A 27651-nucleotide genomic window follows, 5' to 3' on the forward strand; every position below is an offset into this window, starting at 1 on the left:
AAGGTGTAGTTGGTTTAGGTTGGTGTTTATAATAGAGATTGTTAATGGGATCTTTCTCCATGACATGGGCACCATCCTTCTTCCTTTGTGACACATCTCAGAGTTTGGCTGTGTCATCTAAGGCAATTTATGATTGTCTATGTTGGATTGTAGGCACCAAGGGTAGATACTAGTCTGTGAGATGGTTTGTGCTGTTTAGATGTGTTTATGTTGGGATAAGAGATCAGGCATAGGTAATGGTTATGTGACCTTTGTATAAGGATAATTTCTTATGTGTATAAAAAACTGAGAAAGTAACTGTTTTAATCTAAGCCAAACGATTGGGGTCTGCATATAGTAATCTTCTATTTGCTGTGTGGAATGCTATTCGTGGGGGGGTCGTAAAGAGACCTTACATTCCTTTCCTCCACTGATAGTAGGAGGTTGTAATTCAGAATGAAACTAGACCCGAGCTTGGAAGGAGGAATTATAATTTATCAAGTGTGACAAGTATATGGCCTTTGTGAGCTTGGAGGTGGGAATTGTGTGATTAGAACTTTGTCTTTACCACTTTGTAAGAATGGGGTAAAACTCATCTTTAATCTTTGTAATTCATAAGTAACTGTATTTTAACTAAGTGGTTGTAAGGAAATTAATTGTGAAGTGTATTGTGTTTAATTACGATTGTGAGTATTAGACTTTGTTTAAATCGGAAGTTTTAGAAATAACTTTCTTTTCCAAAAGTGAAAATATGTTTTGTATGTATGTGTTGTGTGATTGCTATATTATGTGTATATTCTGAGAAGTATTCTGTGAGAATTAGTTTTATATCTGTGGTTTTACTTTAATGAAATAAAGTGATTTTGAGCAAAGAGGTTGAAGAAACCACAGAGGGGATGAAGGTTGTAAAGGGGCTAGAAAAGGGAAAATCATGTGACTATACGTGTTGTCAATCAATGGAAAGGATTTAGTTGATTCAGCTATGTTATATTTTTTTATTAAGTATTTAAAATTAACATTCACAGGTCTTGGTTTTAAAACAAGACGCTTCCCTAGCTTATTGATTTATCTAAATATGGATCTATAACACAATTGAAAATCTCCCCCCATTTATGATATTTTGAAAATTAGGCTCTGCGATTAAATCTATTATTTTCCTAAAAAATTGGGTTAATGCAAATATGTTAAATGTATGGTAAACCATAATGATTGGTTAATAGTTTGCCACTCCTTTTGTACTATCCCTGTCTTTTACCTATATAATGTGTTACATTTATGCCAAAGTTGTAGTTCTTTCAACCTGCCCCAGAGTTTCTAACTCTGTGTTGGAAGGTTTAAAGAATTATCCAGCGCTGTCAGAATAAAGAATCGATTCCAGCAACAAGGGTATGAATCAAGTTTTCTTGAATTAGACTGGCAAAAAGAACTCATTTTAACATCCTTATCTAAATTGCATCTCACTGCTCTGCTATCAATTATTCTAATCGTAAATCTAAACGACCCGACCTGTCATTCTTTAGGTTCCCCAATAAAAAAGAAAGGTGAGAAAATATTTGTATTATTTTCAGTCGATATTCTGTCGTGAAAATGTTATTTTCTGTTCGCCCATCAACGGCCATTGGGAAACTGGGTTTGTCGGTACATTAGAAAGTTAGACTTATTTTTAATAGATCTTTACTTAACATAATAATAAAGACAATTTTAACACTTCTGTACGTTTTTGGTTTTGTTCTTGTAAGGAATTGGTCTCCACAACATGGCCCGAGGGACACATTAGGTCCAGTGATCAGGAGATTTTTCGAGCTCAGATTCAAGTCCGAGAATGGGCGGCTGTTACCCATTATATCCCTCGAATTGTCAAGACATCACAAGCAAAGATCACAAGCCCGCCGTGAAGAAGGGTGCAATCAAAGATTATACAACTCTGCTCTATCATCTTTGGGTGCAATGGTGGGCCGGGGGGTTCGGTGGCGGCGGCCGCAATCAAAGATACTAGTAGAGCTCTGCTCTATAATCTTTGGTCGGAATGGGACGGCTGCGCATTATAATGTGCTATTGTTCCACTCTCCCTCTCCCCCTTCTCCCTGTCCCCCTTCTCCCTCTCCCCCCTTTTCCCCTTCTCCCTCCCCCTTCCCCTGTCCCCTTCTCCCTCGATCTCTCTCTCTCTCTCCCTCGCTCCCCTCTCTTCTCTCGATCTCTCTCTCCTCTCTCTTCTCTCCTCTCTCTCTCCCTATCTTCTCTCGATCTCTCTCTCTCTCTCTCTCCCCCCCTCTCTTCTCTCGATCTCCCTCCCTTCCCTTCGCTCTCTCCCTCCCTTCCATCTCTCCCTCCCTTACCTCTTTGTGAGAGTTGGCAGCTCTGCTATGCCTTGGGTCCAAAAGAGGATAGAAAGAAAATACTTAATGGTCTTTGTAAGAAGATTTTAATAAGCTCTTCTACATTTAAGGTAAATTGACATATTAGAGGCAAAACGCATCTTCAATATACAGGTCTCTCCACACAACTGAAAACAATTGCATTTAAGTGATATATCATCCATTGTTCAGGCATGTAGCACTAGGTTACAATAAACTTCCTACATATTCCAGGAATGCATCTCATAAAAATGGGAGAGGCTTAAATGCATTGTAAAATCATAAATCCATGTTGACTTGGACTAATCCTTTTACTGCTATTCAAATGCCCCATTATTACATCTTTAATAATTGACTCCAGCATCTTTCACACCACCAAAGTCAGGCTAACTGGTCTGTAATTCCCCGTTTTCTCTCTCGCTCCTTTCTTGAAAAGTGGGATAGCATTAGCTATCCTCCAATCCACAGGAACTGATCGTAAATCTATTGATCGTTGGAAAATGATCATATGTATAAATATATATGTATGTGTATATATGCATGTATGTGTATATATGCATGTATATGTATATGTGTGTATATATGTATGTATATATGTTTATATGTGTGTATGTATGCATATACACGTATCCATATGTATGCGTGTATTTGTATGTGTGCATATGTATGTATGTGTATATATGTATGTGTGTATATATGTATGTGTATATATATGTGTGTATTTATATATATGCATATATATATATTATTACTATATAATTATATATATAATTGCCTTTATGGTTTATGTATATCATCTTACAAGACAAATAAATTAATAGTGATTATTTAAATCAAAATTGCTTCTGATCCATGAGAATAAACTTAATTATCTCTAACTTGCCTCTCACACACAGACACACATTCATATAAATATATGAAATATGTATACGTTAAATTTAATTTTGTGCAGTGTGTGTTAAAGCAATACAAGGGAAACTGCACAATACAATGCAAGGGAAACTACGCAAAGGAGGGGGCTGTTCCCGCTACAAGATACTCGAGTATCTTTGCTTTGGATCAAAGATTATAGCGGAGCTCTATAATCTTTGCTTTGGATCACAGCGGGTGGCATACCGGAAAAAATGGCGGCCGTGACGTTCCGTCACGTACTACACGTCAGTCCATTGGATTTCGGAGGAGTGGTCTATCTTGCTCCTCTAGGATCTTTGGTTAACACCCTTGACCACAATTACACCACTAAGTATACCTATCAATCTATTCCTTGCCTTCATTTCATCTATTGGTGCTGCTTTTGCCAGCTTACAGATAGAGATCGTAGCATGATGCACCAACAAAGAGAGTAATGCAGCAGTGGTCTGAGGAGGCAAGGATCTACTTCAGGACTACCTTGAATCAATGGACTGAAACGTGTACAAGACCACTTCACCCAGCCTGACGCCAGTCATCTCCGATTTCATCACGAATTGATGACTGTGTTCTGCGCAAGACAATTAAGGTCTATCTTAATTAGAAACCCTGGATGAACAGGAAGCTTCACCCTCTGTTAAAGTCCAGATCTGAAGTTTTCAAGGAAGAGGATCCCACACTGTAAAACAGAGCCAAGTATGATCTCTGCAAGGCTGTCAGAGATGCCGAGAAAGAATTCCAAAACAAGCTAAAGGCTCAATTCAATCAAGTGGATGCCTAGTGACTATGGCAGGGCATGAATACCATGAAGGGTGACATTTTGGCTTGTAGCCCGTGAAGGTATTCAGGCCCTGACATAGTTGCCTGGCATCCACTTGATTGAATTGAGCCGCTGGCTTGTTTTGGAATTCTCTCTTGGCATGCCTGACAGCCTTGCACATTGAACTTTGTTGCCTATTTTTAACAGGCAAATAAAGTTCCACTAAGGCACGTTTACCCCATCCCTTGCTGGCTGGCATATACATATCAGTGGCAGAAATCAGATCAATCGGCACTTGGACAGCGGCCAGTCCAGATGGAGTTTTAGATATAAAATGCTGGAGTAACTCAGCCGAACAGGCAGCACCTCTGGTGAAGGAATGGGTGACGTTTCGTGTCGTGACCTGTCTTCAGACTGTCTAAAGAAGGGTCTCAATCCGAAACATCACCCATTCCTTCGCTGAGTTACTCCAGCATTTTGCGTCTATCTTTGGTGTAAACCAGCATCTGCAGTTCCTTCCTATACAGATGGAGTTTTAGACAGGTTTGGAAATTGTGCACGAATCAACTGGCCAGGCTTTGCTGATGTCTTCAACATCTCACGACAACAGTCTATGGCCTGCATTTGCTTCAAGAAAACCTTAATCATTCCAGATCCCAAGAAAAATAAAGTAACTTGCTTCAATGACTTCTGCTCAGGTCTACCACTGACCATAATGAAGTGCTTTGCATGCAAGGCAAAGATGTCCAATGAGATCTGGGTGTCCTTGCACATGAATCAATACAAGTTAACATGGAGGTATCGCAAGTAATTAGGAGGAATCAAAATAGAACGTCAACCTTATAAGAATTGAGCACACGAATAAAGACATATTTGCAATAAAATAGGACTACACCCGATATATTGTTTGTTATGGTCCATGAAGAACAGATATGCCAGTGATTGAGGGAGTTCAGCAAAGTTTCACTAGATGGATTCCTAGGGCATTCATGTTTGTTGTGTGGAATACTTTGTACTCTCTCGGCAATAGAAGAATGAGTGGCAGTTTTATTGAAATGTACTAATTAGTATACAGGGTAGATGTGGACCTCGAATCACAATTTCAAATTAAAGTGCCCACTATCCAAGACTGAGGTGAGGTGATATGTACTCAGAATATAAAGAAACCTGGCATTCTCAACACAGGAGGGCTATGGAAGCTCAGGGCCAAGTTTAGTGAAGAAGACAGAGGGAAATATTTTGTACTTTAAGAAATCTGGGGTCATGACAGGAGAGTCGAGTTGAGGTAAAATGGGCTGTCCTCAGTGCTCTGATGGAAAGGTGGACATAGAGGGGTGAATGACATAATGTTCTATTTCCTCAATACAAGCAGGGTAGAAGCCATAAAATGCTTCATGGCACTGTTTCCTTATAAGCTTTGGTACTGCAGGATGCTGTGCTAAATAATTCTGATAATTACTGCCCACCCTGGGGAACAAAGCCCATTGCCCAGCACAACATTTGCCTTATTCTGCGGGCATATGTGGAATTGTGGTATTCATGCCAGACCCAGATCCTTGACACAAACGATTGCATGGATGCAATAAAGACATCACAACAATAGACAATATGTGCAGGCAAGCACGGCCATTCAATATGTTCAAGGCTGATCATCCACAATCAGTACCCCGTTCCTGCCTTCTCCCCTGACTACTCTATCTTTAAGAACCCTATCAAGCTCTCTCATGAAAGTATCCAGTGAACTGGCCTCCACTACCCTCTAACGCAGATAACTTCACAGACTCACACTCTCTGTGTGAAAAAGTGTTTCCTCATTTCCTTTCTAAACACCTTACCCCTTATTCTTAAACTGTGGCCCCTGGTTCAGGACTCCCACCAATATCGGGAACATGTTTCCTGTCTCTAGAGTGTCCAAACCCTTAATAATCTTATACGTTTCAATAAGATCCCCTCTCATCCTTCTAAATTCCAGAGTATGCAAGCCCAGCCACTCCATTCGATCAGCATATGACAATCTTGCCATCCCAGGAATTAACCTACGCTGCACTCCCTCAATAGCAAGAATGTCCTTCCTCAAATTAGGGGATCATAACTGCACACAGTACTCCAGGTGGAGTCTCACTAAGGCCCTGTACAACTGCAGAAGAATCTCTTTGCTCCTATACTCAACTCCTCTTGTTATGAAGGCTAACTTGCCATTTGTTTTCTTCACTACCTGCTGTACCTGCATGCTTATTTTCATTGGTACACAAAAAAGCTGGAGAAACTCAGCGGGTGCAGCAGCATCTATGGAGCGAAGGAAATAGGCAACGTTTCGGGCCGAAACCCTTCTTCAGACTTCAGCAAATGCTTATTTTCAATGACTGATGAACAAAGACCTCCAGATCCCATTGTTCCCCTTTTCCCAACTTGACACCATTTAGATAATAATCTGCATTCCTGTTTTTGCTACCAAAGTGGATAACTTCACGTTTATCCACATTAAACTGCATCTGCCCACTCACCCAACCTGTCCAAGTCACCGTACATTCTCATAGCATCCTCCTCACAATTCACACTGCCACACAGCTTTGTCATCTGCAAATTTGCCAATGTTGCTTTGAATCCCTTTATCTAAATCATTGATGTATATTGTAAATAGCTGCGGTTCCAGCACCGAGCCTTGCTGTACCCCACTGCCTGCCATTCTGAAAGGGACCCGTTAATCCCTACTCTTTGTTTCCTGTCTGCCAACCAATTTTCTATCCATGTCAGTAGCCTACCCCCAATACCATGTGCACTAATTTTGCCCTCTAATCTCTTATGTGGGACCTTATCAAATGCTTTCTGAAACTCCAGGTACACTACATCCACAGGCTCTCCCTTGTCCATTTTCCTAGTTACATCCTCAATAAATTCCAGAAGATTAGTCGAGCATGATTTCCCCTTCGTAAATCCATGCTGACTGACCGATCCTGTTACTGCTATCCAAATGTGCAGCTATTTCATCTTTTATGATTGACTCCAGCATCTTCCCCACCACCGATGTCAGGCTAACTGGTCTATAATTCCCTGTTTTCTCTCTCCCGCCTTTCTTAAAAAGTGGGACAACATTAGCTAACCTCCAATCCACAGGAACTGATCCTGAATCTATAGAACATTGGAAAATTAACCAATGCGTCCACAATTTCTAGAGCCACTTCCTTACGTACCCTGGGATGCAGACCATTAGGCCCTGGGGATTTATCAACCTTCAGTCCCTCAGTCTACCCAACACCATTTTCTGCCTAATGTGGATTTCCTTCAGATCCTCCGTCACCCCAGATCATCTGGCCACAAAGGCTCAAGCTGCTTGAATCATAGGCAAAAGTTTCTCCAGAATAAATAATTGTTTTTGTTCCATTGTCAGTCCTAGAAAATAACATAAGGGAGTGCATCAAAGTTTGTCTTAATCTTCACTGCTAGAGATTAAAAAGCAGAGTTTTGTTGGGTGAAGCAAGGATGGATGGGAATTAAATTTGCTGAACAAATTTATGAGCTTCTAGAACAGCTAAATCTGACACAGAGAGCATGTTATAGTAGCAACATGCATTCCGTCTTTTATGATTTTAGGGTGCCGTAGTATGTTAAAGTTAGCTAAATACTGGTGGAGCATGGTCACCATTCTATTGTTGGTAAATGGTTGCCAGATAATTGAACAAATAACAAGCTGGTTTTGGTAAACCCCAAAACAATCTCCTTCTGCGTGCAGAGAGAGCAGCTAAACCACAGACAGTGCACACAGCAGTGGAACACTCCATCAAGAAAGCACAGGAGTGTTAAACCAGATCAGTGGTCAATTCCCAGGAGTGGAGAGTTAAACCATCAGCTTTAAACTCCAAGTTGACAGTTTTAACTTCAAGTCACGTCTGGAAAATGAGCAGATGCCTGTAATACAAGCCAGACGTCAGCCATGTCAATCACTGCTACCTAAACCATAAATAGCTTTTCTCTCTGATAAAGTGAAAATCTGATCAAAACTGATCAATTTACAGAAGTGTGTGAACTATTGCTTTTGGCTTTTCATTGATCTATATTGTGGAATCCTTAAAGGCTTTCAGTTTAAAATTAAACATCCTCTCGAATAAGCGAGTTCGGTATTCCGAAAAACGCAAGGAATCATGGAATTTGTCAAAGGTCATTTTTGATAAAGAAAAAGCGAACAAAGTGCTGGCTATATAAACTGTGTCTAAATTGTTAACTATTCTACCAATTCATTAATATAGAATTCTGTCAACTCAACAGCTTCCTTTCCTGTTCTGCTGTTCACACACTACTTACACAGTCCCAGTTCTAGTTCAGTTCATTAATCTGCAATTATGAGATTCAAAAAGTTAAGAATTTATTATTTTCATTTAATCCTTAATGTGTTTGCTACTGGAATAAGAAAATATTACTTGTGTTTGAAACATTTTCTTATCTTTATTCATAATTTATCTGTAAAAATATATTTAATCTGCGGTTGCTAGGTAGCGGGAGAGCGGGATGTAACAGCGAGAGAGAGGGGGCAGATGGGAGTGTGAGACAGGGAGAAAGACTGGACTGGCAGAGAGACATTCTCAGCAGCTGAGCTGCTGCATGTGTACAGTCCTGCATTTCATCTGTAGTCAGGATCGAACCCGGGTCTCTGGCGCTGCAAGCGCGGTTGAATCGCTACTGGACCATCCCCGTCCCCTCCCGAGTGTTCCATCCCTGTCCGGGGGAGGCTGGAGATGTCCGGGGTGACCCTGGACTGACGAGCGGAGAAGAAGTGCTAACTCCAGCTCAACTCTGCTCCAACTTTAGCATCTTTAGAGAAAAGGAATAGACGATGTTTCGGGTCAAGACCCTTCTCCAGAGATGTTGACTGACCCGCTGAGTTTCTGCAGCATTTTGTGTGTATCCCCGTTGATGACTGGTGCTCGGTTTTCGCTGACATCACTGAGGTGAGAGGTGTAGCTGATGGTCCCCGGCCTGTCGGGGAACGGGTTCCTCGGGAGTTGGAGCAGAGTTGAGCTAGATTTAGCGCTTCTCCAAGCCTGGGGCAGCCACTGCTCCGGGCCGGTGTCCCATAGGTCTAGGGTCACCCCGGACATCTCCGGCCGCCCCCGGACAGAGATGGGACACACTGGAGGAGACAGGGACGGTAGTGAGACTCCGCTCACAAATCTGCCTCCTGGGGTTATGCAGGAGAGGGGTGCGCAGTTTGCCCCCATATAATAACCCTGTATAACCCGGGAGGGCAGCCCGAGTGAGAATGGAACCCATACCCAGGCTGAGGGGGACCGGACTGTGATTCATTAGATTGTCACTGCTGAGATTTCTGCATGGACCAGTAGAGAAGGGAGAAATAGTGTTGCTAACTCCAGTAGAAATTCAACAGCGCTTGCAGCACGAGGGACCCGGCTCAATCTGTTCCAGTTTCATCTCTCCATCCGTAACTAGGGACCCGGCTCGATCCTGAATATGGATGAATCGCAGGTCTATATACACGCAGCAGCTCAGCTGCCGAGAATGTTTTTCGCGAGTGACCTATGCCCTGGGCATGCACAGTCAGAAAACTGAACTCGTTTATTAACATCCAGTGGCAGTTTCTAAACCAACCCCTCTTTGTGCCTTGACTTACGATTCACCCAAAAAAAGTATTTTGAATCGTGCTGGATCTTGAAGATTTGTGAAGACGACATAGATTATAAAATACAAGAACAGAGTTGCCTAGGTTTCAGAACAAGGGCATCACACGTTTTTGGTCTGCCATATTTTTTACTTACCAGTTAAGGGTGCCAGGCCTACAGATACTTGAAACCACTTCACATCAGTATAGATGCAATGTTCCAGTTTAATCTCTCCATCCGTGCATTTATTTGGCAGCAAAGAGACCCATGGATAATATTTTGCATGTAAATACAGATAATATTTTTCAACACACCAAAAACTATCCTTGAATTGTTGTAACAGTAGATTAGAGTAATGAGATTTTGAGTAATGAGTCAGCTCTACTTGATTTCACGAGGTCTATGAATATTTCCAGTATTTCCTGTTTTTATTTTCGATGCTCTGCTCCTGGAGGGCTTTACTGGTGTTCATATGATTTGTTTAACAGGGCTAGCATGCAAGAGCACTGCTGAGGTCAGTTAATAGTATTAAATACTTGCATTCGTCGAAACTGCAGATTTTTGGGACTGTACTAAATCACACCTTTGACATACAGGTAGCAGCAGTACATTGACTTGTCAAGAGACTACAAACACAGCATTGAGCTGTGGAGATGAATACACCCAGCTGTAATTTAATAGATCCCCATAACCTGAGATGGTTTCAGGACATTTTTAAACTCCTTTGATGTGCCCATCTGTTTCTCTAAGCAAATCCGCAATTCAGCAGGAATCGTCACTTAAAATCAATCCGAGAGAGCAGCAATGAAGTCATCTCATTTTACAAGTCTGCACTAGAAACTACTCAGGAAATCACAGCACCCTCCCACTGTCTCTGACTCCAGGATGAGAGCTTGATCTGTTGATTTGGCTAAAAAAACAATAAATCATTGATTAAGATGAAAAAAAAGATTACCAGGAAGATTAAAATAAACATTTGCCAAAGTTAGCACCTTGCAAATCCTTTATTTTCATACAATTTATTTTGTGAACCTCCTTTGTAAAATTTTGCAAAAAAAACAACTCACTAACCTTCACCACATGGTGGTACAATGTCACCACAATCGAGGAACAAGTAAGGGCATGTATTTACTTTCATGTAACTTCTGGCAACAGAATTGTAAATAAAAACACACTTCGGAAGTACCATAACCTCTCTGTTTGGAAGCTGCTGTCTCATCAACCACACAGCTTCAGATGGCTTGGAAAATGCCACAAAAGTGACAAGCAAGACCTACCAGATGCTAATATTTAGCGTTTGATAACAGCTGCAAATAAAGAAATTCAGACTTATCACACCCAAGTTTTTACTTTCCATCTTTAGAGGCTCATAACTGTACTGTACAACAATATTTGCTATTTTGATGTAGAACCACTGTAAACAGATTAATGCTGGTAAGCTAATAACTGCAACGAGCAGCAATTAAAGGGCCTGTCCCACTTACGTGTAATTGGCACGCAAATTATGCAACCTCTTGGTCGCGTTGAGCCGAGACAGTCGAGAGAAGGTCGGGCGTAATTACATGCGTACGCACAGCAGTCAGGAGCACGTGACGTCATTTGAAGATGGATACAAAGCTGGAATAACTCAGCGGGACCGGCATCATCTCTGGAGAAGGAATGGGTGAAGTTTCGTGTCGAGACTCTTCTTCAGTCTGAAAAGAAGGGTCTTGACCCGAAACATCACCCATTGCTTCTCTCCCGAGATGCTGCCGGTCCCACTGAGTTACTCCTGCATTTTGTGTGTATCTGTAATTTTCTTGGCCCCTCTCTGGGAGTAGAAGTGGGGGCGGATCCGGACCGCAACGGCCGTGAGCCCCAGATCGAGTTTGGCGATCATTTGCCTGCTTCTGCTGCTATTGAAGGTGAGACGTTGTGTCACGCCAGGGTCTTGGGCCTGTCCCACTTTGGCCCTCAGTTCCGCGACAGGCTGTTGGCGCGCAAAGATTTTGTTCACTGCACGAATTTCGGAGCCCCGCGCAATGTTGCACACAACTACATACCCCTCCGCGCTTCTAAGTGTGAACGGCCCCGCTCGGCCATACAGTGCCCGTACGCCTCAAGCAACCACGAGGACGCGTAATTTGCAAGCCAAGGACGCATAAGTGGGACAGGCCCTTAAGTGGTCCCATTTTACAAGTCTGCACTATCATGTACACTGTGTTTACCAACAGCAAGGTGAAGAAGTGTGTTTAGATCCACAGATGAATCACAAAGGCAACTAAAAAGAGATTTGACAGATGGGTTTAAAATCAAAGAAGGTTAATAGGCCATTCTCACGGGGCGACTTGACGCAAGATGTAACCAGAGTGAAGTGGTCGTGGTCTAGCACTATATAGTAGATAAAGAGTTCCCACGGTACTCGGCATTTCTGTTATTTGTGCGAGTGACTTGTCCGTCTCCCGAGCTTTCCCGTTAAATCTTGAATGAACATTGTGAACTGTGAAGTGTCACGTGACACAAATGATGCCACTTTTTTTTCACACACTAAATATCCTCCCTTGGTTGAATTGGCTCATTTGGAGACATGACTGCACTAATGCTGTGACTTTACTGCAGGAAGATGCCAGTTGCGCCCAAGCTTAAATTTCCAACGTGTGTTTCAGAGTAAAGAGTCAGCGCAGAATCCTTGATAATCAACAACTGTCTGAATCAGCAAGTTAAACACAAAATGCTGGAGTAACTCAGTGGGCCAAGCAGCATCTCTGGAGAAAAGGAATAGATTCCATTTTTGGTCGGGACCCTTCTTCGGAATGATTGTAGGGGGGAACTGGAAGCAAGAAAAGGCCGGGACAAATCAGGGCCAACAACAGATGATCTCAGCAGGGTATTTTGAAGAGGGGTCCCGACCCGAAATGTCGCCTAACCCTTTCCTCCAGAGATGCTGCCTGACCCACTGAGTCACTCCAGCACTTTATGTCTATATTTGGTTCCCTGATAGGCCAATTGTTGGCTAGGGATAGTGTGATCCCAAGAGGGAACCATCATTGCAAACCTTGGACTGGTTAACCAACATTTACTGCATGGGGGGGGGGGGGGGGGGGGGGGGGGGGGGGGGGGGGGGGGGAGAGGGGTGGGCGGGGGAGAGAGAGAGAGAGAGAGTGTAAGTTACCTAAAATTAAATAATTCAATGTCCATAGTGAACACAGACACAAAATGTTGGTGTAACTCAATGGGTCAGGCAACATATCTGGAGAAAATGAACGCTCACCAGCGTCTCTTCTTCCTGAGGAGACTGAAGAAGGTCCATCTGTCTCCTCAGATCCTGGTGAACATCTACGCTGCACCATCGAGAGCATCCTTACCAACTGTATCACAGTATGGTATGGCAACTGCTCTGTCTCCGACCGGAAGGCATTGCAGAGGGTGGTGAAAATTGCCCAACGCATCACCGATTCCCCGCTCCCCTCCATTGAGTCTGTCCAAAGCAAGCGCTGTCTGCAGAGGGCGCTCAGCATCGCCAAGGACTGCTCTCACCCCAACCATGGACTGTTTACCCTCCTACCATCCGGGAGGCGCTACAGGTCTCTCCGTTACCAGCAGGTCCAGGAACAGCTTCTTCCCAGCGGCTGTCACTCTACTCAACAACGTACCTCGGTGACTGCCAATCACCCTCCCCCCCGGACACTCCTCCCACAGGAAAAACACTATGTCTGTATATATGCTAATGTAAATATTTATTCAAATCATATGCTATGTCGCTCTTGCAGGGAGATGCTAAATGCATTTTGTTGTCTCTGTACTGTACACTGACAATGACAATTAAAGTTGAATCTGAATCTGAGGTGGCGTTTGTGTCTATTTTCGGTAAAAACCAGCATCCGCAGGTCCTTCCTGCACAATGGATCTCAGTGTCAGTCTCTGGCTCCCGTTAGCAGGCCATTCGGCCCACAGCCCGCCCAGCGATGACTAACCCATGTCACAGGGGGATGGTGTGAAGGCGGAGTTAGACAGAGCTTGATTAATGTTACGGTTGGGGAATGGGCCATAATATGGCCAGGGAAACGCTGTTATTCGTGACGTCCAGCTGTTCTCAATCGCACCCCTGGCCACACAAAAATTTATACTTTTATACAATTTATACAAAAGAAGGAATACACGGAACATTTAAACTCAGAACGCTTCTAACAGAGTGAGCCATGTGAGCACTTTGATCATTCTCCCTGTATTTGCATTTGACAAAATAGTCGGAAAATAATGTTTAAAATTGTTCATACCTTTTGCTAGGCCTAATTGGCCCTTACCTCTGCAAAAATAGTCTGATATTCGTAGGTGAAATGTCACCAACAATAATTGATTCTATTATTAATTGACTAATAATTGACTCTATTAGCAGAAAGATGCAATTCTGATCTAATATTATCAATGCCTCTGTCTTTGGAAGCAACACCAGCAATTTGTTAAATCTGACTACATGCGGCACAGTGGTAGAGTTCCTGCCTCACAGCCCCAGAGACCGGGGTTTGATCCTGACCATGGGTGCAGTCTGGTTGGAGTTTGTATGTTCTCCCTGTGACCGCGTGGGTTTTCTCCGAGTGCACCGGTTTCCTCTCACACTCCAGAGATTACAAGTTTGTAAGTTAATTGGCTTTGGTAACATTGTAAAATTGTCCCTGGAGTGTATAAGAATAGGTGGTTGGCGCGGACTCGGTGGGCCGAAGGGCCTGTTTTCGCGCTATATCTCTAAAATCTGAAGTTAGGTAATGTCTAAAAGAACTGCAGATGTTGGTTAATACGCACAAAAGGACACAAAATGTTGGTGTAATTCAGCAGGTAAGTCAGATTTGGGAAGAAAAACATAAAAAGCTGGAGTAAGTCAGCATCTCTGGAGAAAAATAATAGGTGGCGATTCGAATCGGAACCCTTCTTCAGACATCCTAATCGGAATTGAGTCTGAAGATGTGTCTCGTCCCAAAACATCACCTATTTTTCTCCAGAGATGCCGCTTGACTCACTGAGTTACTCCAGCTTTTTGTGTCTGTCTTCGGTTTAAACCAGCATGTGCAGTTCACTCCTTACACGGGTCTCTGGAGAACATTGATTGGTAGCGTTCCAGACCCTGCTTCAGAAAGGCATCGATCGCTATTCGGCGAGGACTCCGAGCTGTATCTCTCAAAGAAGTACATGTGAAAAATTTCTCACGGACCATAAAAATGTGGGACCTTTCAGTAAAATCCCATTTAAAGATTATAGTTCTTTTCTTAACATAACTCATGAATAAGTTGATGTCCATATGCGGATGCAAATCTTTATTTTTTAACTTCAATCCCACAGAAGACAATTTTTACTCACCTTTTGTCCCCTCTGTCCAGCTTCCGGGTTCACCGTTCGCAGGAGTTCCCACGGTAAACGCAAGAGTTATTACGGATATCGCACTGGCCACTACGTGCATATAATGTTTCAATGTTCAACCACAAGTGTACAAGTCACTCTTGGAGAAATTCAAGCTTGCTTGAATTTTCTCCCGAGTCACCAAGTTACACGAGTACCTGCCGTTAGCGCCACGGTGGTCCACGAATGCCGTACGGTTATCGCACGAGGTTCAACTCTTGTTAACTCTTGCGTCAAGTCGCCTCGTGAGAATGGCCTATGTCTAAACGCAGTGTTATGCAGTGGGTAGGTGGGTTGATAACCAGAGGTCATCAGCAACAGAGCTAGTGTGATGAGAAACAGCACTTATCTAAAGTAGGGATGTATTAGCTGTCACCCCATAAAGATAAATGGCCACCTAATAAAGATAATCTCTTCATCTTAAATCAGTAATGATATTTACACTGCTTCAAATCAATGCATCATTAAATCTGGCACAGTGGACAGTCACACATATTAATAATTTGTTTGCACTTTCATGTTGCACAAGTTTTATGACTCGTGCCAAGTATAAAATATTACCTCAGGAGACCAGCAGAGTAGGACAGTGGAATGGACATTATTTCTCAAAGAATAAACACAGGGATTGATTGCAGAATCAACAGTTGCTGCTACTGTCTGTACACCACTGTTATCATAAGAGCACTGCTGACTTAGCAGGAGATCTTCTATCCACCACCTATGCTCATGAGTATCTGCACTTTTATCCTTCAGACCAGCTGCTGAGAAGAGCTCACATTTTCAGTGTGATTTCTAGTGAGGATTGACTCCACACATTTGCATCTCTAAGTTAGACTGCTCTAATCATGAGGTTTAAAGAGAAGACACAATAGATGTTAGAAAATAGAGTAAAGAAAAAACAATGCTGGAGGAATTCAGTGGGTCAGGCAGCATCTGTAGAGGTAGAGGGATGATCGACATTTCAGGAGGGTTTCGGCCCAAACCATCAACCATCCCTGTGGTTCACCTGCTGAGTTCCTCCAGCATTTTTTTTGTCAGATTTAAGAAGTATTGAAATGCAGAACCACTCATCTCTCGCACCAGCAGCTGCATGGATACACTGCTATCTCCCTCAGCACTCTCAGGATCGAGTGTGCCAATGACATCGCCACCAGAAGGGCCAGGATTACATTATATACACAGAGATGCATATACTAACTCCATTATATCACAAAGGTGCATAGACTAACCATTATATACACAGAGGTGCAGAGACTAATCAGACTAAAACAATAAATCTTCAATTAAGAAGAAAATAATTACCAACAATAAACAATTTTGCCAAAGTCAGAGAGTGATACAGTGTGGAATTAGGCCACTTGCCCACATTGGCCAACATGGCCCAGCTACACGTCTCACCTGCCTGCGTTTGGTCCATATCCCTCCAAACCTGTCCTATCCATGTACATGTTTCTTAAATGTTTGGATAGTCCCAGCCTCAACTACCTCCTCTGGCAGCTTGTTCCATACAAGTTCTGAAGTTAACGCCTTCAGAATCCGAAGGGTCTCGATCTGAAATGTTGTCTGTCCATTTCCCTCCACAGAGACTACCAGTTCCTCAGGCAATGTTTTTTTGTGATTGATAGCGCTGTTGTGCTAGGAGTCTGGTGGGATGCCCTGCACACATTGCTGCTATATACTGCTGTGCCAGGTACCTGGTGCAAAACCTCGTCTTCCCCGTTGTGCTGTGTGCTGTGCCGGGAACCCAGTCCGATCTTCTGAACTCCACTCCCACTCTTGATGTGATGATCCCCCAAGACCTGGTGTGAGCGCTGGTGTTGGGTGGTCTGGAGTGAAGGGTGTAGAGATCTACGCTCAATATAAGGGGCTCAGGGGTGCATATTCTGCTGAGGACTGGCAGCCCATGTTTTGAGATGCCCTCACCTCCCGTAACCCAAGGTCTTTCCATCATATGTGGCGGCTTTCATCACATCTAATAGGCACAGCAGCAAAGAGCAGGGGTTGGCACCATATTCCCACTATCTGGCTTGATGCCTGAATGGATATCTTCAAAAGTGCGGTCTCATGTCTGCTGTAGTCATACTGAAGGGGCCAAGAACACTGCAAGAAATGCATGCTTTGTGAATAACATGGAGTTATACCACATCAATCTTGAGGCTAGACCTAGGCTTCCTGACCAGCAAACCAATATCAACACCAACATATACTGGGGGGGGGGGGTCAAAAGTGCCGTAACAAATGGGTGCTTTGTGAATAATGTGGAGCTGGATATTTATACCACATCAATCCTGAGGCTGGACTCCAGCTTCGGAACCAATCAAACCAATATCAACACCAATAGCAACTGCAACCACGCGACCCCACACAGTCGCAGGGTGGCTGACATCACTTCAAAATGCCAAGGTCATGAATTTCAGGAGCAGATTTTATATTTAGGTTCAGTGGTATTACTCATCACATACTGATCAATTTTTATCAGAAATGGCTCCCTTTTTGTTAACACTGTATTCAAATATCACTTTAGTTGTAAACGACGGTGTTATTTTGAGTACCAAAATACTTGCAATTGAACAGTGTGGTTGCTTGGACCATTGAGCTTGTGCACACTTTCTGAAAGGGCAACAATGGAGAGGTCAAAGCACTGCTTTTCATTTGTCAGTTCTGCAGGCTCATGCCTCCCCCCTTAAGTGCTCACATATATTTTAAAACTATTTCTTAACCTTTTATAATCTTTGATAATCTTCTATCATCTCTTTAGGTCGATAGTTCTAAATCCGGGGAACTCAAAGTGAAAAGATTAATGCTGGATCTCTTGCCGATAATTTTCTATTTTTGACTGCTGGTAATCGAAGCAATTAACAGAAGGATTTTTTTTTTCTCCATCGATTCAATCAGAACCTCAATGAACTCAGCAATATCTCTGATAAACCCTTCGCTAAGCCCTTCCTAAAGCCTTCACATCACAGCTGGTGTTGATAACCATCCACATAATACTCCGCCCAAAGTTTTGTCAATGTCAACATTCAAGCAAGATTTCTGCCCATTTTAAAGCTGTGCCCTCAAGAGCGGTCTAACCGTGATACAATTTCTGTGGCCGGATTTTTGTTTGGGTTAATTAAGAAATAAAACTGATTAGAAAAATACTTTCATGGATTGATTGTTACAGTGGTGGTCCATACATAAATAAGCATGGTTCTGCAGCCTTATAACCTTAGCTTGGCAACTGTTCTGTATTACACAAATAAAAGCTTAAGAGAATGAAAGAAAGCTTTTGGCAAAATACCTAGGCCCTTTCATCCATCCTTTCCGATCCCAGGACAGCTGTTGTTCATTCATAGCTAAAAGTTACCGGACTACCCTGCTAAACCACTGGGGATATTTTGAATAGGAAAAGAAACATATTCAACTCTTGGGATCATTAAAACGCACATTGCAAAGCACGTTTATTTGGTCCAAATTATCCTGTCACCTACTAATTTGTGCAGGTCATATCATGAAGAATGGCTTAACTAACATTCTTCATAGAAGGGAGATTTTTCAGTGGTCTATTGCAAAGGAGAATAACCGGACAATCGAAAAATGCTGTAGAGATAATATCCATTATTGTGTACTTACAGACATCAGCTCTTTCTGAAACGACTTCTTTTCTTTGTTCTCCACATCATTGCAGTCCTCCTTGAGTTTTTCCAATACTGATGCCACACGTTCAGGCTCACTGTCGATCTCCGTCCGGCAGAAGTGTGCGAGAGGCAAGCTTTTGTAACCCAGCGCGTCTGCAAACGCTCTCCAGCTGCTGATATTCTCCATCAGGGTCATCCTTACTGAAGCGTAGATGTAAGTGAGAAACTTGCTGGGGCGAAGAATCTGCTCCAAGAGTGCAGAGCTAGTGAGATCAGGCCCATGAAGGAAGCTGGGCTTAATTTTCCCAACCACCAACACATTTTTGGCATGCACCAATCCTATCTTTCCTTGATAGAACCCAATGTACCACTCTTTCGTGCGGAGATAGCCTTTCAACTTAATCTTCTCTTCACTTAGCAATGCGATCACATCTCCTTTTTTGTACTCCAACAGGTAATAGTTTTTCATTTGCCTAATGACTGTCTTCAGCAGTTTCCCATACCTGAGATTGTTTACCTGGCGATCCTGAAATATGGGGTATTTACTCGTGACAGCCAAGGGGGAAAGAACAATCTTACTGACTTCTTTCTTCTTCAGGAACCTCCTCTGCCCGCTGTTTCGCACTCCCGATTTTGGGGGCGGCTGCGGTGTCCTCACACAGAACTGTGTCATTATTGTCTCATGATCATCCTTGACCTGGATCCTCAGCGTGAAATCAGAAAGCTCTTCGGGGACGCGGGAGTGAATGGGGAAAATAAGGCGGCTGACCTTGCCCAATTTCACCTGGAATCCACGGACAACCTTCACCTGGTCAGAAGACATGACCTCGTAGTTGGAAATGTTCGGGTGTATGCTGATCTTCAGGTCCTGGGGTTTTGTTAGCACAAATTGGTGTTTGCCCCACAACTGCAGGGCTACAGGTGGAGCGCTCACAAGCTCTCGACTCACTTCATTTACCAGCAAGGACTTAGGGGCGCTGTCATGCCCAAACATAGCCACCACTGTCTTGAAGGAAGGATGGATGTGCTTCGGACCATAAACCCCAACGGTAAGTTTTTTGTTAATGCACTCCCACACAGTGGCAGGGAACTGCAGTATCTTGGCCTGAGACACAACAACAACATACATGCAAGGCTCCAGAGAGTCCAACTGCACCTGCACTGTGTCACCATAGTGATACACCTGAGGCATTGTTGAGAAGGGCCCATCTTTACTGTCACTACTCAAGCAGGTTATGCTGGCACCGTTCTTGCTCAACACATTATCTTTTAGCTCGGCAGAAATTTTCATTTCCAAGGTGAGGAATGTTTTAACTTCCATGTTACTTAATTTGATCTCAACCACAGGACTGATGGTTGTACATTTATCATTGTTCAACTCAATAGGAGGATCCAGCAGAGCCTTCATGGAAATCTGCTGAGTTTCACCTGGAGAAATGTGCCCTTCAGGGACATGAATACTGATATTGGTGTCCAGAAGCTGAACTGCTCCACCACTGCTGTCCAGCTTACAAACTATGTTAGTCTCTATAGGCTGGGTCTGACCCCAGCCAGGACTATGTCCAAGAGAATCTAGGTCGTGACAAGAACGTGCTAGTTTCCTATGGTTTAGCCATGCTGTTCGGAAGTCCTCCCGGCTCCTGAACTGTTCCGGCTCTGGAGACTGCATGTTGTTGAAGAAGCCAGACGAGGGAGGTGCGGCAGACCTGGCCTGCAGACCAGAAAGTTCTGACATACTGTATGATCGCTTGCTTCTGAAGAATGGGTTGTTCCGACTCAATAGCGGATCAAACTCGTCCTTTGAACTAGTTAATGGGTCTTCCTCAAAAACGCCATTAGTTCCGCCATTTGCTGTTAATGTTTTGGAACCGGCCAGTAGTGGTGCAAATGAATCAAACAAAAGTAGGTCCACTTCTGATTTAGGAGCCTGATCAATGTTGGAGCTGGGGCTCTGTGGATTGCCATTGAGAAATGGGTTGGAGGTTGCAAAGCCGTTCAAGAATGGATTGTTCTGTTTGGTATTTGCAGACATTTTGTCAAAGATATCTCCCCATTCTCCAAGTAGATCCATCTCTTTGACACCTTCATCAGAACTGTCACCAATATTATCCACCATGCCACTGTCTCGGAGAGATGGGCTTCTGCCAACGGGCTGTACATAGGAAGCAGGAATGTATCCCATTTCAGTATTGTTGTGGGCATACCACCACTCAGGTCCAGATGTGTCTAAGACATATAAAACATCCCCTTTATTAAATTTGAGTGTGGTAAAATTAGTTGGACAGTAATCCTTAATAGCCACAACTTCTCGTGCATCCCCAAAAGATGTAGGTGTGTCCAATCGCAATGTACTGGGAGACGGTACTGCAAAATTTAGAAAGAGTATTAGTCTACATGGGACAAGATTAAGGTTAGGTCTTAATATTAGGAACACATCAACATTCAATGACACTTGCACATAGAGGTAAAGTACATTTAAATACAATGGAATATTGATAAACATATCCCAAGCATATACATTCTCTCAAAGTTATTGATGTGCATATGACAATAATACATTGAGAAAGCTTTCAGCCAGTACCTGGAGAACCAAAGCATTGCACTTAGAGAATATATTCAAGTATACTTTGAATGCTGCAAGCAAACTTTGTTCCAAATTGTTTGATAATTGTGCATGTTTTGTTTGTTTTTTCAGTGAATTTTGTGCAAATGGAAACCATGTGATCACCACATCCATGATGTTACCCTTTCATTCATTTAATCCAACAACGTGGGATATAATTAAACTCCATTACATCTAATTTTTCAGTTTAATGTAGTTACTGAGATAAGATCTTGAAAATGTAATTAGGGAGCAGATTTTCAACTCCACTTTCTTCTGTTATTTGTGATTATAATGTTTACTGATTGCTATGATCTATTATCATTTATCAGAGAGAAGATTGCTAAGTGAACAGCAGTTTGTGAAATGATCGGTAGGTCCCTATGTCCTTTATTCTCAAAAGCCCAGCAAAAAAATATTCTCAGAGGATATGGAGAAAGGGTCCAATATATTCCTTCTACCGCAGAAAGAAATGTGATTACTTGCTGAAGCTTACTTCTGTGGGAGCCATAGTACCTTTGACATCTGCTAACTCTGCAAAGGTCAAAGAAGGCAAGTTTTGTTCAATGCCTGTATCGTTTCTCCAAAGACCCAGTTAAAAAAAGGGACAGTTCACTGTTGTGTTATCTTTAAAGGAAGATGCATAAAGGCATCAAAATTCTCCTTGCAAACTCGATCAACAGAAGGCAGCAGGAGGTTTCACATTTTCTTAATGAAAAGTTTTGAGTAGCTTATCCTACCTGGAGAGAAGATTAACCACTAATAGCATTTCAGTTAAGAGGATCCAGGTCAAATGGAGACAAACTATATGTTCAGTTTGGAATGTTGGCAAGGAGTGGGGTGGGGGTGGGGGGGACATGGAAAATAAGTTTATTTATGGCAAGGCTGTTAAGGACATTGAAGTCAGGATGAGTTAATCCAGCTGAACAGTAAAACATTGGAGTGCAAAATGGCCTAATGCTGTCCCTTCATTCCTGCAAAGGTTACCATGATTGCATTGTCATCCATGACAGCAAAGACACAAAGGAGTCACAACTGTTCTGAGAGTCGGCTGCCAGTCATTTCAAAGGGTCCTCTGCCTAAGGCTGTTAAATGTCACTTTTGAACTACACGATTTGGGAACACATCCCAGCAACAGAGGGAGGCAAAAGGTGCCGTATCACACATGATCCAACCGTCAGCCATTTTAAAAGAGTGTGGAATCTATTCTAACCTAGTGAAAAATGAACCATTCTGTAGGATCTAAATAGACTGCGATGCCAAAAGCAAACTATCAGAAAGAATAATCACTGAAAGTGAAGTTCAAATGAAAAAGATTCACTTTTAACCAAAGGACCTTCTCATTTCAGATTTCTGTCCCTACCGGTGACCTTTTTTGTATTGCTGAAGGAAGTTATTCACTCATCATCAACCATTCACTTGTGTAGGAAGGAACTGCAGATGCTAGTTTACTTCGAAGAGAGACACAAAAAGCTGCAGTAACTCAGCGGGTCAGGCAGCGTTGCTGGAGATGCTGCCTGACCCGCTAGGTTACTCCAGCTTTCTGTGTCTGTCAACAATTCACTTGTTTAGCAAGAGTCTGAGCACCAGCTAATCCAAAAATAGCACACATTTTTTGGATTTAAATAAAACTTTGACCCACTCTACACACTACACAAGACATACGTTTAAAAAAGGACCATTCAAACTGCGCCATTGCAGTAGATATTTGAGCAATTGCTGCTCTTTCTGCACGTAAGCAGATCCGCAGGGAATTCATTCTTCCCATTTACTTAATGCGAGTTTTCCTCATCTCTGCAGTTTGTTATTCTTTTGGCAGGTTGGAGCAAGGCAGAACAGGCTATAACTCTGCCACAGCTTAAATTAGCACAGCACTCAGAAAAAACATCTTAACTACTCAAATCCAACTAAACATTCAGCTGAATGTCCTTAAATACCTGCAGGTAATTTGGTGTGCATTTAAATAAAGTTACAAACCATTTCAGATTCCTCTGTGTTTACTTTCAGAAACCCTACACACACCAACTACTATAAAATGTTTTACTGCATCTTCCATATTTCTCTCCAGAGAGGACTTAGTTTGAATGGTCTTTTTTTAAACGTACACAACTCCGTGTACATTTAACAGCCCTGATTCATGGAGTCATAGACTCATAGCGACAATACAGCAAGGAGTCAGGCCCTTCAGCCCAAGACTGCCGATAACCAACATTTACATTAATCCTCCAACCATCCCATTTTGTTCATACCTCTAGTGTCCCTCTCAGTCTGAAACGTTGCCTATTCATTTCTCTAGAGATGCTGCCTGACCTGCTGAGTTACCCCAGCACTTTGTGCCCTTTTGTTAAGAAATTGGATAATGCAGGTATGGACCAAAATGGTATATAATACTTCTACCTTTGTTGCAAATTGGTATCATGTTCTCAGTGATTAAAGAAAGCCCTTTAGAATCAAGCTGAATTGCTTATGATTTGCTTAATGTAGAGTGAGAGTTGGCAAATTTTCAAAGGAAAGAACAAAGATCAAATAAAAGGATTATAACTCCACAAATCTGTAAATCATAGCATCATGTTCATTCTGTTCTGCTTAATAAATTGATAGAAATACTCACCTTTGAATTCACTGATATTGAGTTCAGATAAACAATCACTCACGTCGATTAGTGTGCCTTCGGATTTACACCGAGGAAGCCCGCCGGTGTTGGTGGAGCGGATTCTTTGAGCTGCCATAGTTCTCTCAGATTAGGTCTCAATGGTGAACATAAATGGGTTGTTCATTGGCAGCAGTTTTTAAAGGCTGGCAACCACCTCATTAACCTTATAGTTTCTTCTGTAATCAGACCATCTGCAAGAGTTAAATCACATGATAATGCATCAGTTTAGCCACTAAACACAGTACCACAATTTATGGACAAATGCAAATTATTCCATGCATTACCAGTCAGTCCTAATGGTAAACAAATGTGACTGGGGGTCCTAATGGAATGTGACACGTGCTATATAAAATGAAATGAGACTTTTATTTATTACTACTACCTAGTAACCGAGGTCTTATATAAAATATTTGCTTAGCTCATCAAACTGAAGATGTAACAGAAAACACTTTGGCATTAGTAACCACAGCCAAGCTAATGAATGGACTAAAACTGCTTTGGCTTCTGTACTGAACAAGGCCTGCAGTCAATAATTCTACATTACAAGCTACAGGTTTTAGAAAAAGACCTTCTGAAAGAAATCAGGAACTCTCCACCACCTCACCAATCTAATGACTGGTGGCTGACACTGATATATTTCATTGATGGCAAAATCGTATAAGTATATTATCCGACTGTTTCTATCTCTATAACACAAACTATTAAACCATATTTTCTCATCCACATAAAGATTATATGAACATTATTGCATGGCACACAGTTTCAAAAAAAAAATTTTGGTTGTCAAATCCTAACCGCTTGAAGCCAACTGGAACACCCCGTGTCACTTCCTACAGACAGGAAGTGACACAGCTGGCGTCCTGGTGCCATCACAACAACCTAGAGCTCAATGCTCTTAAGACAGTGGAATTAATTGTAGACTTTAGGAGAGCTCCCCCTCCCCTCACCACACTCACCATCAACAACACCACAGTCACACCTGTGGAGTCTTTTATGTTCCTGGGAACCATCATCTCCAAGGACCTTAAATGGGGGGGCCACCATTGACTCCACAGTCAAAAAGGCACAACAGAGGACGTACATCCTGCGGTAGCTAAGGAAGCACAATCTGCTGCAGGCAATGATGGTCCAATTATATACTGCCATTATAAGAGTCTATCCTCACCTTCTCCATCATGGTATGGTTTGACTCAGCCACCAAGCACGACATCCGGAGGCTGCAGCAAATTGTTTGATCAGCTGAGAAGGTTATTGGCTGCAACCTTCCCTCCATTGACGAACTGTACACTGCAAGGGCCAGGAAGCTAACGGGTAAGATCATCTCTGACCCCTCTCACACTGGCCACAAAGTCTTTGAATCATTTCCCTCTGGAAGGCGACTCTGGACTGTCAAAGCTGCCACGGCCAGACATAAAGACAGCTTTTTTCCACGAATAACCAAACTCTACTCAATAACCAAGCTCTGCTCAATAACCAAAAAATATGTAGCCTCCTTTAGCTCTGGTATTTTACATGTTTAATGGATAAAATGGTTTATGTGTCATTCCTAACTGTCACTGTATGTCATGTTGTCACTTGCGGGTGGAGCACCAAGGCAAATTCCTTGTATGTGAATACTTGGCCAATAAACTTATTCATTCATTCATTTATTTAATGTGTGGGAACGAACTGTAGTTGCTGGTTTAAATCGAAGGTAGCCACAAAAAGCTGGAGTAATTCAGCAGGACAGGAAGCATCTCTGGAGAGAAGGACTAAGTGACGTTTCGGGTCTTCTTCTTCAGACTGGTTAGGGATAAGTGAAACAAGAGATATAGATGATGTGGAGAGATAAAGAAAAATGAATGAAAGATATGCAAAAAAGTTACGATGATAAAGGAAACAGGCCATTGTTAGCTGTTTGTAAGGTGAAAATGAAAAGTTAGTGCAACTTGGGTGGCGGAGGGATAGAGGGAGAATGCCGGGGCTACCTGATGTGAGATAAATCAATATTCATACCAGTGGGCTGCAAGCTGCCCAAGCGAAATATGAGATGCTGTTCCACCAATTTACATGTAGCCTCACTCTGACAATAATAATTATAATAATAATAATTTTATCTATAGAGCACTTTAAAAACAATCATAGTTGCAACAAAGTGCTGTACATCACTAATCATTGACAAAAGAAGTTAATACACACCAATAATAACAATCAAAAGAAAATAGTAGGAAAAGATATGTAAAATAAAGAAACATTAAAAACAATAAAAACAGAAGCAAAGTCTCAGGCATGGTCAAAAGCCAGGGAGTACAAATGTGTTTTAACACTGGATTTGAAGAAGACAATGGAGAAGTCAAAGGACAGAGAGGTCTGTGTAGGAATGGGAAGGAGAATTAAAGTGTCCAGCAACCAGGAGATCAGGTTGGTTCACGTGGGCTGAGCGAAGGTGTTCCGTGAAACGATCGCCCGGTCTGCATTTGGTCTCGCCGATGAGGTTGGATGAGGTACAAGTGAACCTCTGCCTAACCTGAAAGGAGTGCCGGGTCCCTGGACAGAGTCGAGGGAGGAGGTATAGTGATAGGTGGTGCTTATTCTGCGGTTGCACGGGAAGGTACCAGGGTAGGGGTGGTTTGGGTGGGAAAGGATGAGTTAACCAGGGAGTTGCAGAGGGAACGGTCTCTGTGGAAGGCGGAAAGGGGTGGAGATGGGAAAAAGTGACTAGTGGTGAGATCCCATTGGAGGTGGCAGAAATTTCGTAGGATTATGTGTTGTATGCGTCGGCTGATGGGGTGGAAGGTAAGGACTAGGGGCACTTCTGTCTCTACTGCGACTAGGGGGAGGGGGAGCAAGGGTAGTGCTGCGGGGTACCGAGGAGACACGACTGAGGGCCTCGTCTATGATGGGAGAGAGGAACCCCCATTCCCTAAAGAATGAGGACATCTCGGATGTCCTAGTATGGAACACCTCATCTTGGGCGCAGATGCGGCGTAGCCAAAGGAATTGGGAGTAGGGAATATAGTCTTTGCAGGAAGCAGGGTGGGAAGTGTAGGCAATATAGTTGTGGGAGTCAGTGGGTTTGTAATAGATGTCAGTCAATAGTCTATTTCCTGTGATGGAGACTGTGGGATCGAGAAAGGGGAGGGAGGTGTTGGAGATGGTCCAAGTATATTTGAGTGTAGGATAAAAATTGGAGGTGGAGTTATGAAGTCCATGAGTTCTGCATGGGCGCAGGAGGTAGCACCGATGCAGATATCAATGTAACAGAGATAGAGCCAGTGTACACCTAGAACAGGGATCGTTCAGCGTAACCTACAAAGAGGCACGCATAGCTGGGGCCCACGGGTGCCCATGGCAATGCCTTGGACGGAGAAAGTGGGGGGAATCAAAGGAGAAGTTATTGAGGGTGAGGACCAGCTCCGCTAGGTAGAGTAGAGTGTTAGTAGACGGAAATTGGATGGTTCTGCGGTCGAGGAAGAAACGGAGGGCTTTAAGGCATTCCTGGTGGAGGATGGAGGTGTAGAGTGACTGCACGTCCATAGTAAAGATGAGGGAGTGGGGGCTCGGAAAGCAGAAGTAATTAAAGAGACGAAGGGCACGTGAGGTATCTTGGACATAGGTAGAGAGAGATGGACCAGGGGGGATAGGATGGAGTCGAGGTATGTGGAAATCATTTCCGTGGAACAGGAGTAGGCAGAAACAATGGGTCTGCCAGGGCAGTTGTGTTTGTGGATTTTGGGGAGAATGGGGCGATTTTGGGGAGAATGACTCGTGCTGGGATCACGTTCAAGGCAGTAGAGAATAATGTGTTAGATG

At 42.9% G+C, this 27651-nt stretch overlaps 1 protein-coding gene across 3 annotated transcripts in view; it reads right to left on the reverse strand.

The window, feature by feature from the left end:
* The window catches only part of LOC129698980 (SH3 domain-binding protein 4-like), a 76770-nt gene that overhangs the window by 27151 nt on the left and 21968 nt on the right, over positions 1-27651 (reverse strand). For 2 of the 3 annotated variants that reach the window (XM_055638522.1, XM_055638523.1), the window contains exons 2-3: positions 23818-24050; positions 18600-20968 (exon numbers count right to left, since the gene is read on the reverse strand). In XM_055638522.1, the coding sequence (XP_055494497.1) occupies positions 18600-20968; positions 23818-23935 (2487 nt within the window). In that variant the 5' untranslated portion in view covers positions 23936-24050. Of the gene's footprint in view, positions 1-18599; positions 20969-23817; positions 24051-25024; positions 25043-27651 lie in introns of those variants that run through there. The other variant, XM_055638524.1, reaches the window with a different exon arrangement.

This window comes from Leucoraja erinacea, chromosome 7 (genome assembly GCF_028641065.1).
Source record: "Leucoraja erinacea ecotype New England chromosome 7, Leri_hhj_1, whole genome shotgun sequence".
Taxonomy (NCBI): domain Eukaryota; kingdom Metazoa; phylum Chordata; class Chondrichthyes; order Rajiformes; family Rajidae; genus Leucoraja; species Leucoraja erinaceus.